Here is a 15669-nt window from a genome sequence, read left to right as displayed (position 1 = left end):
CCAGATGAGGAGCAAGAACAAATCCTGGCCAAGAGTCTTTTCTCCAGTAGGATTCTGCCTTGATCTTTTTCCCCCCAGTTTAATTTGGATGACATCAAATTCCTTTAAAAACAGATTTCATATTAGATTTGAAAATTGCCCACATCCATCAACCTACTATTCAATGTAAATGGCTGTACCCTGGGCTGCAGATTTGTAATGCTCAGATCACTCAAGAGACCTCAGGCTTCTAACAACGGACTCCAGATTTTTAAGCCCAATTTCTTGGCTTCCCTCATCCACATAATGCTCCAGAGAGACTAGTGAGCACTCGCTTCCGTTTATAGCTGTCTTGCCCTAATGGACTGAATGCAAGCATGAAGTCAGAGGCCGCTCCTGCAGGCTGACCTCAGGAGTCAGAGTTGGGTTCACAGCAAAGACAATGGAAAATGTAACGATGAGGCAGGATGCTGGGTGAGGGCTGATGAGGACACGAGCCTTTAGGAACAAATTTCATTTTTCTTGGATGAAAAAGTAGGGTGCCTGGCTAAAGAGGTGCTATACCCACTGAATATACATGGATGAGCATTAGGGACTCTGGTCTGGGCCACAGCTAGCTTGCAAACAGGCCCACCTGGGGACCAATCTGTAGCGCTCAGACCACTCCCAAATGGTCACTCCCTCTCTACTCGCCCTTCCATTCTCAATCTTCTTCTTTCCATGCATGCCTGCATTGCACTGGACCTCCTCTTATACCAAGTGCCTCTCCAGGAAGGGTGTGGAGGGAGTAGCAGAAGTCGAGGGACTCAGACAATTGGTAAGAGATGCAGAAAATGTCTTCTGCCCATAGCCCCAGGCCTGACTTGTTTCCTTTTTCCCCCTCCATCAGTAACACATGAGGAAGCTTGCAATGAGCATCTGAGCTGAACCAGATCTAATCACCACCCACAGAAGAGCTTTGGGTCTGCAAATATGAGTCCACCTGGGAGTGATTTCCCCTGGGTGCAGTCAGTCCCTCACACACCCACTCCTAGCAAAAGGTGTAAATAGCACAGAGGAGTGGCCAGACCAGAAAAGTTGGCCCTCTGACCTATTGCAGGCATGTGCGGTCTTATGGAAAATAGCTTATCTAATTGTTTTCACATTCTGAATGCTCTCCATTAAAATTTTCATTTAATGCTTGAATGTGTCCAGGGTTTGTACCCTCACAAGGCAGTGGGAATAGTTTTATAAGAGAGGCTCCATTTCAAAATCCGGGATTTGCAACCATCTGCCACTATACACAGTTTAACACTTGCTAGAATGACTAGGAAAGTTAATCTGTGCTATGAGCAGAATGTGACTCATCTGGATTCAGTTAAACAGCTCATGGTGCTTTTCAAAAAAGATATATGTGAAACCTTTGAAAACACAGTCTTACCATGCAGAACACTGCTGTACACACCATCAGGAAGAAATGGGTGAAGAAGCATACAGAAAATTACATCCCTCAATGGAAGCTCCAGAGAGTTCTATGAATGACATTGTCAGCAGACCCCAAACAATTCAGTGTGCCTAACTGTGGACTGACTAGGGAAAGACTTCCTGAAAAAAAAATCCACAACTTGCACGCCTAAAAAAGGCTATCTTTCTAACAAGATTGAAGAATTAAAAAAAAAAAAAATACCCACAATTTCTCCAGGATGATACATCGTAGAAAGATTCACTTACTCATTCCCATTCAGCAAACATTGTGCACTTCTGTGAATGCCAAGTACTCTTTGAGCTTTTGAGAATTCAGCAGTGAGAAAAAGACAATCGCCTCTGTCCTTGTGGGCTGTCCATTCTAGCAGTCTCTTGGGAATGGTTTGTCTTAAACAGGTGCCCTCTGGGGCCTGTGCTCAGATCCCCAATCATGCCCCTTGATGTGCCAGATGACAGGCATTTGAGGCACTCAGCATATCCTCAATATCATCCCGCTGACACCCTGTACCCCTTGAATCCTGCTGGGATGTCCTAGAGTCTCATTTTTCTTCTTCTTTCCTATCAAAGGGAATACAGCTGCAATGTCCTCCCTCTTAGCATCCATCAAGTGTCTTATCTTGTAGAACTAGAAGAAACCAGCTCCTTCTACCTGTCATCTCTGGGCCCATTCTTTTCTTTTTCCAAGATCCCAGTGCTATGGAATAAGGGGGAGGGAGAGTGCACCTGCATTTCACATAGGTGGGAGTTTCAGCTTGGGTCCCCACTTGGCTAATTGAATCTAATGACCAGATCTATTCAATATCTAAAAATCATCCACATAATAGGATCTATTGAAAAAGTAAAGGACAGAGTAATGTTAATAGAAACAATGCTGAATACAAGTACATCTTTCTTAAGATTTGTACGGAAAGGAAAACTAACTAGAGGAGCATTTAGCAGAACAAGCCCTCCTCCAACTCCCACTGTAACTTACTTCTGCAGGTTTTCTTATCTGGATTCAGGGTAAAGCCTTTCAGGCAGCGGCAGGAATAGGAATCATCTGTGTTAACACACTCATGCTGACATCCGTGATTAGATGAGGCACAGTAGTCTATCTCTGGCAAGAAGGAAAAATCACAAGAATGGCAAACCAATCAATACAACTAGCATATGAAAACCAAGGATTTCCAGTCTTCATTTTCCTAAACAGGTAAAATCCCACACCTCACAGAGTCACACCATGAAGGGGTCTCCCAATAAAGCTACTTCCATGTTTAGAGATATGGCCTCTCCTAAGAGAAACTTCTTCTCCTTCTTTCCTTCTCCTTCTTCTTCTCCTCTTCCCTCCTTCCCCTCCTCTCCCTTCCCCTTCCCCCTCCTCCCTCCCTTCCTCCTCCTCCCTCTTCCCTCCTCCCTCCCTCCTCCTCTTTCCCTCCTTCCTTCCTTCCTCTTTCTTTTTTCCTTCCTTCCTTCCCTTCCTTCCTTCCTTCCTTCCTTCCTTCCTTCCTCCTCCTCCTCCTCCTTCTTCTTCTATTATTATTATTGTTATTACACCTGGACTCTTCTGCTAGGCAAAGACAAACTTCCTGACATATTAAAAAACGTTTATGCAACCAACAAATTTGTGAACACGCTGTCCTTGTCTTGATTCATGTAAGAGCCACTAAAATGAAAATGGGGTATTTGCCAGACTGTAGGCTGAGAATGGTTTAGCTGAGTGTTTTAGCAAATTTAAGCAATTAAAACAATTAAACGTTCCCAAAGCCAAACTCCAAACCACTTATACCCATCAAACAGTAAGCCAAACAATAAGACACAAACTCACCTCCTGGGAAAAATAAGGCCTAGGAGTGAAAAGCATAAATACTCTGAGTTCAAAACACCTCCTGGTTACTTTACTGGGCTCGACTGCACATAAACAGGATCTTTACCTCAAGATTCACAGAGAATGTGACCTCTAGGGATATACTAATTTAAACCAAAATATATTTTTTTAAAGTATTTCATGAAATTTGTCATAAAGAAATTTTACTTGTGTATTTTTTTGTTTTTGTTCTTTATTTTTTATTTCTTCTTTTTTCGTATTTTTTGTACAAGTATTTTTAAATATGGAAATAAACTTTTATTGCAGAATCTGAGCAAAGTATTTTCCCAGAGTGGAACTTGAAAACATTGTTTAAAATTGCTTGAAATAAATGACCACTGATGGAATCTTAAAAGGAGTCTTTGTTTTGATGAGGGTTTTTATTATTTTAAGGAACATTTAAACTGCATAAATAATCTTCCTAATAAATAATTTGGTATAAATGAGAGTTCCCAATCCATACCAGAGGAAACAAACTGAGTAAGGGAAAGATATACAATATTCTTGAAAGGAAAAAATGTTGAGTAAGATGCCAATTTTTCCCAATTTAAACTTATGGAAACGTTAAGCAAAATATACAATCATGTCCAATTTCAAAAATGGACTGAGTAGTATAATAAATCCATGTACATATCACCTAGCTTCAGGAGAATCAATCTATGGCTGCTCTGCTTTCAACTATGTTCCAACTCTCTGTAGTAAGAGCCCACATTACTTTGAAGCAAACTCCAGACATTGTATTGTTATTATTACTATTATTACTATTATTATTATTATGTGTTTTGAGACAGAGTCTCGCTCTGTTGCCCAGGCTGATGTGCAATGGTGCAATCTAGGCTCACTGCAACCTCTGCCTCCCAGGTTCAAGCAATTCTCCTGCTTCAGCTTCCTGAGTAGCTGGAATTACTGGTGCGTGCCATCATGCCTGACTAATTTTTTTTTTTTTTTTTTTTGAGATGGAGTCTCACCCTAACACCAGGCTGCAGTGCAGTGGTGCAATCTTGGCTCATTGCAACCTCTGCCACCTGGGTTCAGGCAATCCTACTGCCTCAGCCTCCCAAGTAGCTGGGATTACAGGCGCCTGCCACCACACCCAGCTAATTTTTGTATTTTTAGTGGAGATGAGGTTTCACCATCTTGGCCAGGCTAGTCTAGAACTCCTGACCTCGTGATCCACCTGCCTCAGCCTTCCAAAGTGCTGGGATTACAGGAGTGAGCCACCACACCTGGCCCAGATATTGTACTGTTTTGTCCATAAATGCTTCATAATGTAGCTTTAAAACACTGGGAGTCTTTATAAACAATATAATTGCAATACCATAGTCATATATAAAGGCATTTTAAAAATCTTTCCCTTTTAAAACAATTTCAAGCTTACAAAAAGTTACAAACATAAAAATAGCACAAGAAACACTTACATACTCTTTACCCAGATTCACCTTTGTTAACATTTTACCCCATTCTTGTGATTACTTGGTCATCTCTCTGACCTAGGTGAGGTTACATTATATACATTCTGGTCCTTTCCCTTAAAAACAGTCTGTGTTTCCTAAGAGGAGGGATATTCTCTTATATAACTGCAGTATGGTTATAAATTTCATAAGTTTACATTGATACAATACTTACATTTAATCTACCATCCATATTCTAATCTTGTCAGTTGACTTAATTATGTTCATCATAGCATTTTTCACCTTTCAGTACAGGATCTAGTCTAGAGTCAGAGACTGTATTTTGTTTTCGTATCTGCTTAGTCTCCCTTAATCTAGAACCATTCTGCCTAATATGTCTATTTAAATTAAAATTGATTAAAATGAAATAACAATAAAAATTCAGCCAGGGGTGGTGGCTCATGCTTGTAATCCCAGTGCTCTGTGAAGCTGAGGCTGGAGGATTGCTTGAACCCAGAAATTTGAGACCAGCCTGAGCAACACAGCAAGACCCCATTTCTAAAAAAAGAATTTTTTTTTTTTTTTTGAGATGGAGTCTCGCTCTGTTGCCCAGGATGGAGTGCAGTGCCACAATTTCAGCTCACTGCAACCTCCGCCTCCTGGGTTCAAGCAATTCTCCTGCCTCAGCCTCCTGAGTAGCTGGGACTACAGGCGCACGCCACCACGCCCAGCTAATTTGTTGTAATTTAGTAGAGACAGGGTTTCACTGTGTTGCCCAGGCTGTTCTCGAACTCCTGAACTCAGGCAATCCACCCGCCTCAGCCTCCCAAAGTGCTAGGATTACAGGCATGAGCCACTGCGTCCGGCAAAAGAATAATTTTTTTAAGCTAGCTGAGCATGGTGGCACCTGCCTATAGTCCCAGTTACAAGGGAGGCTGAGGCCAGAGGATCTTATGAGCCCAGGAGTTGGTGATTGCAGTGAGCTATGAGCTATGACTGTACCACTGCACTGCAGCCTGGGCAACAAAGCAAGAGCCTGTCTCTAACAACAACAACAACAAAAAAACGAAACAAAAATTCAGTTGCTGGGTTGCACTGGCTGTATCTCAAGTGCTCAATGGCCACATATGGCTCCTGACTATTGTACTATCTGATGCAAACAGAGCATTCCATCAACCCGAGTGTCCCACTGGATAGTGATGGGCCAGAACATTTCCACAGCCTCTCTTTGTGTTTTATGGCATAGCAATTTTGGAATAATACAGTCTCTTCTACTTGTTTTTAGTTTTTATGAGGTATAATTGACAAAAACCAAACTGCATATACTCAAGAAAAACAATCTGATGCATTTTGCATATGTATCCTGCCATGAAACCATCGCCACAATCAAAATAACGAGCATATGTATTACTCTCAAAACTTTCCTCCTGCCCCTTTCTAATTCATTCTTCCCCACCCTCTCCAGTCCCAAATAACCATTTATCTTCTATCCAGATAAATCAGTTTGCATTTTCTAGAATTTTATTTTTATCTTCTTTTTTTTATCTCCCTATGGAATTTTAAATAAATATAATCATATAGTATGTATTATTTTTGGTCTGGTTTCTCTCATTCAGTATAATTATTTTGAGATTCATCCATATTCATATGTGTGTCAATAGTTTGTTCCTTTTTATTGCAGAGTAGTATTTCACTATGTGATTACAACACAATTTGTTTATCCATTCACTTGCTGAAGGGCTGTTTACCTGTTTCCAGTTTGGGGCTATCACAAATAAAGCAGCTATGAACATTAATGTGCAAGTTTTTGTGTGTACATATGCTTTCATTCCTCTTGCATAATGGCTGAGTCATATGGGACATGTATGCTTAACTGCTTAAACATTCCCACCAGCAATTTATGAGAGTTCCAGTTGCTCCGTATCCTCATCAACACTTGGTAATTTCAGTCACTCTAGTGGGTATGATTATCTCAATATGACTTCACTTTGTATTTACCTAATGACTAATGTTGTTGAATATATTTTCATATGCTTCTTTGCCACCTCCATATATTCTTTGGTGAAGTGTCTATTCAAATATTTTGCCCATTTTTATTGAGAGGCTTGTCTTTTTTTTTTTTTTTTTTTTTTTTGACAGAGTCTTGCTCTGTCACCCAGGCTGGAATGCAGTGGCGCAATCTCAGCTCACTGAAACCTCTGCCTCCTGGGTTCAAGCAATTCCCCTGCCTCAGCTTCCCAAGTAGCTGGTATTACAGGCACCTGCCACCATGCCTGGCTAATTTTTGTATTTTTAGTAGAGACAAGGTTTCACCACGTTGGCCAGGCTTGTCTCAAACTCCTGACCTCAAGTGATCCGCCCACTTTGGTCTCCCATTGTGCTGGGATTACAGGCATGAGCCACCGCGCCCAGCCTGAAAGGTATTTTTTAAATTTTATATTTTGATTGTCCATTGTAAGTATATAAAACTAACTTATTTTTGTATACTAAGTTTGTGTCCTGCAACCTTGATAAATTCACTTGCTATTAAAAGTTCTAGTAGCTTTTTTGTAGATTCCATTGGATTTTCTACATAGGTGATCATGTTATCTGTTAATAAAGATGGGTTTTTTTTTACAATCTAGGTATCATTTATTTATCTTTCTCTGTCTTATTGCACCGGCTAGAACTTCCAGTACCATATTAAATAGAAGTGGTATGAGTGGACATTATTTTATTCCTGATCTGAAAAGAAATTTTGTTCCTGAAAGGAAAAGAAAATTTATTCCTGAAAGAAAGCAATGTCTTTCACTATTAAGTATGATATTAGCTGATGGTTTTTTCATTGATGTACTTTATCAGATTGAGGCAGTTACCTTCATTCCTAATTTGCTGAAAGTTTATTTAAAGAATAAATTAATGTCAGATCTTATCCAATGTCTTTTCTGCATCTATTGAGATGGCTTTTTAGTATGTTAATATTATGAATTACATCGATTGAGTTTTGAATGTTAAGCCAACTTTGAATTCCTGGAATTCACTTGGTCATGATGTATTGTACTTTTTAATATATTATTGAATTTGATTGCTAGAAACTATTTAAAGAACTTTTGCAGGTATTTCATGAGACATATTTGTATATAGTTTTCTTTTTTTATGTCTTTCTTTTCTGATTTGGGCATCAGGGCAATGATAGCCTCGTAGAATGAGTTGAAAATTGTTTTTCCTCTTCAATTTTTTGGAATAATTTGTGTAGAATTAGTATTAGTTTTTCTTCAAATGTTTGGTAGAATTCACCAGTTAAGCCAACTAGGTTTGAAGTCTTCTCTGTGGGAAGGTTTTAAAGTGCACATTCCATTTCTTTTAATAGATAGAGATCTATTCAGACTATTTTTTTTTTTTTTTTTCAGTCTGGCAGGGCACAGGGTCTTACCCTGTTGCCCAGTCTGGAGTGCAGTGGTGTGATCATGGCTCACTGAAGCCTCAACCTCCTGGGCTCACGCAACCCTCCTGCCTCAGCCTTTTGAGTAGCTGGGACTACAGGCACTTGCTACCTTGCCCAGTTAGTTTATTTTTTGTAGAGATGGGGTCTTGCTATGTTGCTCAGGCTGATCTAGAACTCCTGGCCTCAAGCAATCCTCCCACCTCAGCCTCCCAAAGTTCTGGGATTACAGGTATGAGCCACCATGCCCAGCCTCTATTTATTCTTGGTCTTTCAAGGAATTTGTTCATTTCATCTAAGTTGTCAAAGTTATTGGCATAAATTTGTTCATGATTTTTCTGTATATATATATGTGTGTGTGTATACATGTATATGTATGTGTGTATACGTGTGTGTGTGTGTGTATATATATATATATATATTTTTTTTTTTTTTTTTTTGGTGGAGATGGGCTCTATGTTGCCCAGGCTGGTCTTGAACTCCTTGCCTCAAGTGATCCTCCTGCTTTGGCCTCCCAGAGTGTTCAGATTACAGGCATGATCCACCATGCTTGGCCTGTATTATCCTTCAAAGTTTGTAGGATATGTATTGATGTCCACTTTCTCATTCCTGATATTAGTAATTTGTGTCTTCTCTCTTTTTTCTTCCTTGACTAGTCTGGTTAGACATTTATTAATATTTTTAATCTTCTAAAAAAACCACATTTTGGTTTTTACCAATTTTCTCTATTGCTTTTATGTCTTCTATTCCTTTTATTTTAGCTCAGATCTTTATTATTCCCTCTCTCTTCAGTGTCTCATATATGAAGACATGTTCAGTTCCCTGTCTATTCATTCATTCAGTAAACACTCCTGAGCACTCACCATGGGGCAGGCACTAGGATCAGCACTGAACAAAGAGGCACAGTCCTTGCTGCATGAAATTTGTAGGATTCCCTTACAATCACTTATATTGGAAAATATTCATTAATCAAATAATACACCAATAAATATACATTTATAAATTAGATATATATATATATAATTGGATAATTTTATGAAGAACAGGTATTAAAGACATGATAAAAAAGCATAAAGAATAAATTTTCTCCTAGAAAATCAGCAAAATTTTTTAAAGTTGCCCCCTTAAGAAACACTTTTTTTTTCTTCAACTTTTAAGTTCTAGGGTACATGTGCAGAATGTGCAGGTTTGTTAGGTAAATATGTGCCATGGTGGTCTGCTGCACAGATCAGCGCATCACCCAGGTATTAAGCCCAGCATCCATTAGCTATTCTTCTGGATGCTTTCCCTCTCCCTGCTTCCTGCTACAGGCCCCGGTGTGTGCTGTTCCCTACCATGTGTCCATGTGTTAAGATGAAATAGACAAATTCCTTTTTCACTGCTGGTGGGAATGTAAACTAGTACAACTACTATGGAAAACAGTGTGGAGATTCCTCAAAGAACTAAAAGTAGATCTTCCATTTGATCCAGCAGTCCCACTACTGAGTATCTACCCAGAGGAAAATAAGTCATTATATGAAAAAGATACTTGCACACACATGTTTATAGCAACACAATTTGCAATTGCAAAAATATGGAACCAGCCCCAATGCCCATCAATCAACAAGTAGATAAAGAAAATATAGTGTCTATATACACCATGGAATACTACTCAGCCATAAAAAGGAACAAAATAATGGCATTTGCAGCAACCTAGAAGGAGTTGGAGACCATTATTCTAAGTGAAGTAACTCAGGAATGGAAAATCAAATATCCCACTTCTCACTTTTAAATGGGAGCTAAGCTTTAAGGCATAAGAATGATACAATGGACTTGGGGTGGGAGGGTGGTGAGGAATAAAAGACTACACATTTGGTATTACATATCCTGCTCAGGTGATGGGTGTACTGAAAATCTCAGAATCACCACTAAAGGACTTGTCCATGTAACCAAACACCACCTGTTCCCCAAAAACCTATTGAAATCATAAATAATTTAATTTAAAAATAAAAATTGCTCTTTAAACACTTATGGTACAGTATAAATCGGTACAACGCTTTTGGAAAATAATTTTGAATATGTATCAAAAGCCTTAAAAATGTTAATAGCCTTTGACTCAATAAATTTTCTTTTTTGTTGTGTTCCTAAGAAAATGATCAGAAAAAAAAGATTCAAGCATAAGAATGTTTATCACAATACTATTTGAGCAGCCAAAAAAACCTGAATACGTTCTGACATATACCTTTAGTAGAATTTTACACAGACATTAAAATGTTTTTGATAACGTTGAAGTGACATGTCAAAATGCTTATGATTTATTGTTATACTACATGATCTCAACTCTATAAAAATAAATCCATATACATACATTAAAAAAGACTGGAGAGAAATGTTCCAAATTGGCATAAACAATGGTTATCAGCTAGGTGCAGCAGTGTGTACCCATAATCTCAACACTTGGGAGGCTGAGGCAGAAGGACTGCTTGAGCTGAGGAGATCAAGACCAGCCTGGGCAACATGGTGAGAACCCCGTCTCACAAAACAAAACGAAACACAAAAACAGTGGTTTTCTCTGGGTGATAGCATCACAAATCATCTTATTTCATAGAATTGCATTTCTATAGGAACCAGTTTCCCTCAACGAGCCTGTATTACTTTTGTAATCAGAAAAAGTACTAAAAATAAATGTACACATTTGTAATTGTGAAACTAGTTGCCATGGAAAATGGCCCAAATCATACACAAAAAAGAACAATGGGCGGGCGCCATGGTTCACACCTGTAATCCCAGCACTCTGGGAGGCAGAGGCGGGTGGATCATGAGGTCAGGAGATCGAGACCATCCTGGCTAACACGGTGAAACTCCATCTCTGCTAAAAATACAAAAAATTAGCCGGGTGTGGTGGCAGGCACCTATAGTCCCAGCTACTTGGGAGACTGAGGCAGGAGAATGGTGTGAACCCGGGAGGCAGAGCTTGCAGTGAGCCGAGATAGGGCCACTGCACTCCAGCCTGGGCGACCAGTTAGACTCCGTCTCAAAAAAAAAAAAAAAGGACCATATAGGAAGTGTCCTGTGATTTACAGAAGAAAATAATCAGGGAACATTGCTGAAAACAATATATATATCTTCTTTTTTTTTTTTTTTTTTTTTTTTGAGACGGAGTCTCGCTCTGTCACCCAGGCTGGAGTGCAGTGGCGCGATCTCAGCTCACTGCAAGCTCCGCCTCCCGGGTTTACGCCATTCTCCTGCCTCAGCCTCCCGAGTAGCTGGGACTACAGGCGCCCGCCATCTCGCCCGGCTAATTTTTTGTATTTTTTAGTAGAGACGGGGTTTCACCGTGTTAGCCAGGATGGTCTCGATCTCCTGACCTCGTGATCCACCCGTCTCGGCCTCCCAAAGTGCTGGGATTACAGGCTTGAGCCACCGCGCCCGGCCACAATATATATATCTTCAGGTGTATATCTGCTACAGTTTGGATGTTTGTTCCCATAAACTTCATGTTAAAATTTAATCCCCAGTGTTGGAGGTGGGGCTTAATGGGAGGTGTTTGGGTCCTGGTGGGGAATCCCTGATGAATAGCTCGGTGCTGTCCTCACAGTAATGAGTACGTTGGCTCTGTTAGTTCTCATGAGAGCTGGTTGTTAAAAAGAGCCTGGCACCTCCCCATCCTTTCTCTCTTGCTTCCTCTCTCACCATGTGACCTCTGTACAGGTCGGCTCCACATCACCTTCCGCTGTGAGTGGAAGCAGCCTTAGGCTTTCACTAGATGCCCAATCTTCCAGCCAGCAGAATCATAAGCCAAATAAGCCTTATTTTCTTTATAAATTACCCAGTCTCAGGTGTTCCTTTATAGCAACACAAATGGACTAAAACAATATCCATTTTGTACTGGTGCTGTGTGATAGTATCACAGATCATTTTATTTCATAGAATTTCATTTCTACCTCTGCCTCAGGTTTCCTCCGTCTGTCACTGCCTTCAAATCTTGAATCAAAGGCTAGTATTACTTTGCTGTTGAGACCTGTAGTATTCTCTTATCCTGCTCCAATAGAATGTAGGCTCTATAAGGACAGATATTGGCTGGGTTTTTTTTGTTCTGTATAATTTATTACTGCATACCCAGTGTCTACAATCATATCTGACACATAGTAGCTACTCAACAAATATTTGTAGAATGAATAAAGGTTATTGGTATTACTCTTACTGGAGTGTGTTTTTCGAGGGTTTAGATACATAAACATTGCACACCAAGAAGCAACATGGGGGACATTACGAATGGGAGATAGCTCTCATGCCTTCCATAAGGCTTCTTCCCAGCAAACTGTTTAAAAACCTCCTTCTAGGAAGATCTCAGTTCAACAATCAGCATCCTGTGGTTACAGACATTTGGCCAGTTACAAACCCAACCAATCATTCCTTGAGCACAAATTTCTCCACACACAAATTGGTCAAATGCCTATTAAAGTTTAGATGGTCGCTACTACATTTTCCATGCCTGGCTAGTCTACTAAATGAAATAAAGTTACTCTGATATGACTCATTCTTACTGGCCACAAAGAATGCAAGTAGCCAAATTTGTTTTGTTCATTTCTAAGAGAAAGGAAATAGATATCAGCTCCGTCTAGGGAATCACTTTCTAAGAGTCAGAGCTATACAAAGTGGAATGAACTGCCATGGGGTATAGTGAATATCCTGTCAGTGGGGGTATTCATGTGCAGGTTGGGGGATGGCACAGTGAGAGTATTGTAGGATGGATAGTTGGGCAAGAACTAGGTTGAACTTTAAGGCTTCTTCCAGCTGAAAGTGTTTGATTTATGCACATAGGGACTCACAAAAGTGGCATATGACAGGCTATAGGAAGGTAGTGGCACTCAGTATGTTAACTATGCCCTGGCCAGGAAACCTGACAACCGATACTTTGTAGTTCTTCTATTGCTGATTCAGTATAAAATTATTTCCGGCCAGGAATGGTGGCTCATCTCAGCACTTTGGGAGGCCAAGCTGGGAGAATCACTTGAGGTCTGGAGGTCTAGTCCAACCTGAGCAACATAGTAGACCTCATCTCTACTTTAAAAAGTTTATTTCCTTCTGTGCTTTGTTTTTAGTGCAAACACAAACATATCCATTCAGTGCCTTACTCTGTGCAGAGCATTCTTATTTGAAAAATAAGGATGGAAATGTCAACCAAGTTATCACTGGAGACTGAAAATCAATGAACATAATGACCTCCAAGTACGAAAATAATAAATGGCAACATGCAAAAGATGGTGTCCACAATTGCCTTTATGCATCATTACAGGCATTAGATGATTGAGCATTAGACTCAAAGCCCACAGTCTCCTTGCTACCAAAAACATGAATCCCTGTCCAGCGGACTGAAGTCCTCTATAGATCTTTCTGGTGAAAAGACCCTGGATATCTGAGAGTGTTCTTTCTCATGCTTGGCTAAAGAGTAAGGGTTTCAATTTAGATCTCAAAAAGTCTTGCTACCAGATGACCAGCAATTCCACTTCTGGGTACAAAAACCCACAAGAACTGAAAGTAAGGACTGGAACACTCATGTTTCTAGTAGCATTATTCACAATAGGCAAAAGATGGAAGTAGCCCAAATGTCCATCAACAGATGAATAAACAAAATGGGGTATATACATACAATTGAATACTATGCAGTCTTAAAAAGGAAGGAAATTCTGATATATACTACAACACAGATAAACCTTGAGGACGTTATGCTAAGTGAAATACGTCAGACAGCAAAGGACCAACACCGTACAATCCCACTTACATGAAGTACCGAGAGTGGTGAAATTCACAGACAGAAAGTAGAATGGTGGTTGACAGGGCTGGCAATGCAATGGGGAGTTATTGTTCAATGGGTACAATGTTTCAGTTTGGGATGATGAAAATTTCTGGAGATGGATGGTAAGGATAGTTATAGCTGGGTGGAAATCAGGTGACCCCAGCCAAGGGGTGTGGTCTGGAGAGGCAGGAAGGAGACAGGCTAGGATATGTGTTTTTCACAGTGTGAATGTATTTAATGCCACTGAATGGGTACAGTGGTAAATTTTCTATTATGTATGTTTTACAACAATACCAAAAAAAAAAAAGTCTTGCTAACATTTTGCAAACTGATGGTACCTGTTTCCACCTTTCTCCCCTCTAGCTTTGGATGGGCTGCTCTAAGGTAAGAAATTGATATAAAGGTAGTGCTTTTTTTGAACAACACTTACAGATTTCAAATTATAGTACTAGCTCATGAACATGAAGCCCTATTATGTACATTTTGTCTTAATCATAAATTAACCATGCTTGGTTTATTACATTGACTAGTCTACATTTTTTAGACAATAATTGCATACGTACTAATTGGATTCGCTTTCAAATATACTTTTGGTTAAAAATATAGGCTGAAATTTAAGAAACTGAGTTTATTTTATTTTTTGCAAGTTTATAAGAAGTAGAATTAAAAAAAAAAATCTTTCAACGTCACAGCAGTAGCCAGGCTGACTTGGCTGGAAGCCGGTGGGAGGCCTTCGTACTAACAGGGTGGCCACCTCGGTTCTGAGCTTCTGCCTCTATCCTGTTTCTGTAATTTTAACTGGTCCCTGTTTCTCAGTTCTTGTACCCGCCACAGATCTGGAGCACTTCTGAGTGTTTCATTCTTACGACTGGGCTTTTGCCTCACTTTCTACTTTTAGCTTTCCAAGTACTCTGTCTCCTCTCTTCCTCTTGTCTCCCTCCTCCCGGGTCTGGCTCCTGCCCACCCCAAGCATGGTGGGAAGAGGGCTCTTCTAAGGGATGTACTGCCCTGAGGCTGCCTGCCGGAACCCTCCAATCTCCCAGCACTCTTCCCTGCCCACGCATTGGGGCGGCCCACTTCTGGGTCTTGATTCTGACAACTGCACTGCTGAGCTCGCTGCCTAGCTGGTGAGACCTCACAGCTGGATCAGCCCCTCCCGTGGCTCCTAGCCAAACCTCCTCTCCCAGTCCCCCTACGCTGCGGTATCTACTTCCAGGGTCTGATTCCAGGGCTCCAACACTCTCCTTGCCTGCACCACCCTGGGCTGGGGATCTGGGACAGGAGGCATGCTGAGCCACAGGGTGGGGAAGAGGGTGCCACTCTGGGAACTAGGGCTGGTGCTGGGGTAGAAATCAGGTGACCCCAGCCAGGGGGCGCAGTCTGGAGAGAAAGGTAGGAGACTGGCTATGCCATGTGTTTTTCTCCAGTCCTCATCCCTGCAAGGCAGCATCTCACCTGTTCTGGTCTAACTGGTCTCCTTCCTCTAACTCCTGCTGTGGTCCTGGTTGCATCAAACTGTAGGCTGTTGGTCACATAACTCCTGGCACCATGACTCAGCTACTCAGTGTGGCTATGGCTAGGGTCCCTCACCAGCCTGCAGTAGAAATCCTGAACGGTTTACGCACCTTTAAACTTAGCCCAGACATGTGGTATATGCACAATAAATAAAAATTTAGAGTTTTGGAGACCAGGTGTGGTGGCTCATGGTGACCATAATTCCAGCACTTTGGGAGGCTGAGGTGGGAGGATTGCTTGAGCCCAGGAGTCGGAAGCTGCAGTGAGCTAGGACTGC

The 15669-nt window shown here is 40.8% G+C and overlaps 1 protein-coding gene across 2 annotated transcripts in view; it reads right to left on the bottom strand.

The window, feature by feature from the left end:
- MATN2 (matrilin 2) overlaps positions 1 to 15669 on the bottom strand; it is a 171481-nt gene that overhangs the window by 39573 nt on the left and 116239 nt on the right. For both annotated transcript variants that reach the window (XM_033203596.1, XM_033203595.1), the window contains exon 7: positions 2417 to 2539. In XM_033203596.1, coding sequence (XP_033059487.1) covers positions 2417 to 2539 — 123 coding nt within the window. The remainder of the gene's footprint in view (positions 1 to 2416; positions 2540 to 15669) is intronic.

This window comes from Trachypithecus francoisi, unplaced genomic scaffold (assembly GCF_009764315.1).
Source record: "Trachypithecus francoisi isolate TF-2019V2 unplaced genomic scaffold, Tfra_2.0 Lachesis_group7, whole genome shotgun sequence".
In the NCBI taxonomy this organism is placed as follows: domain Eukaryota; kingdom Metazoa; phylum Chordata; class Mammalia; order Primates; family Cercopithecidae; genus Trachypithecus; species Trachypithecus francoisi.
The sequence above is the reverse complement of the archived record's forward strand: the minus strand, read 5'-3'. Positions and strand labels throughout refer to the sequence as shown.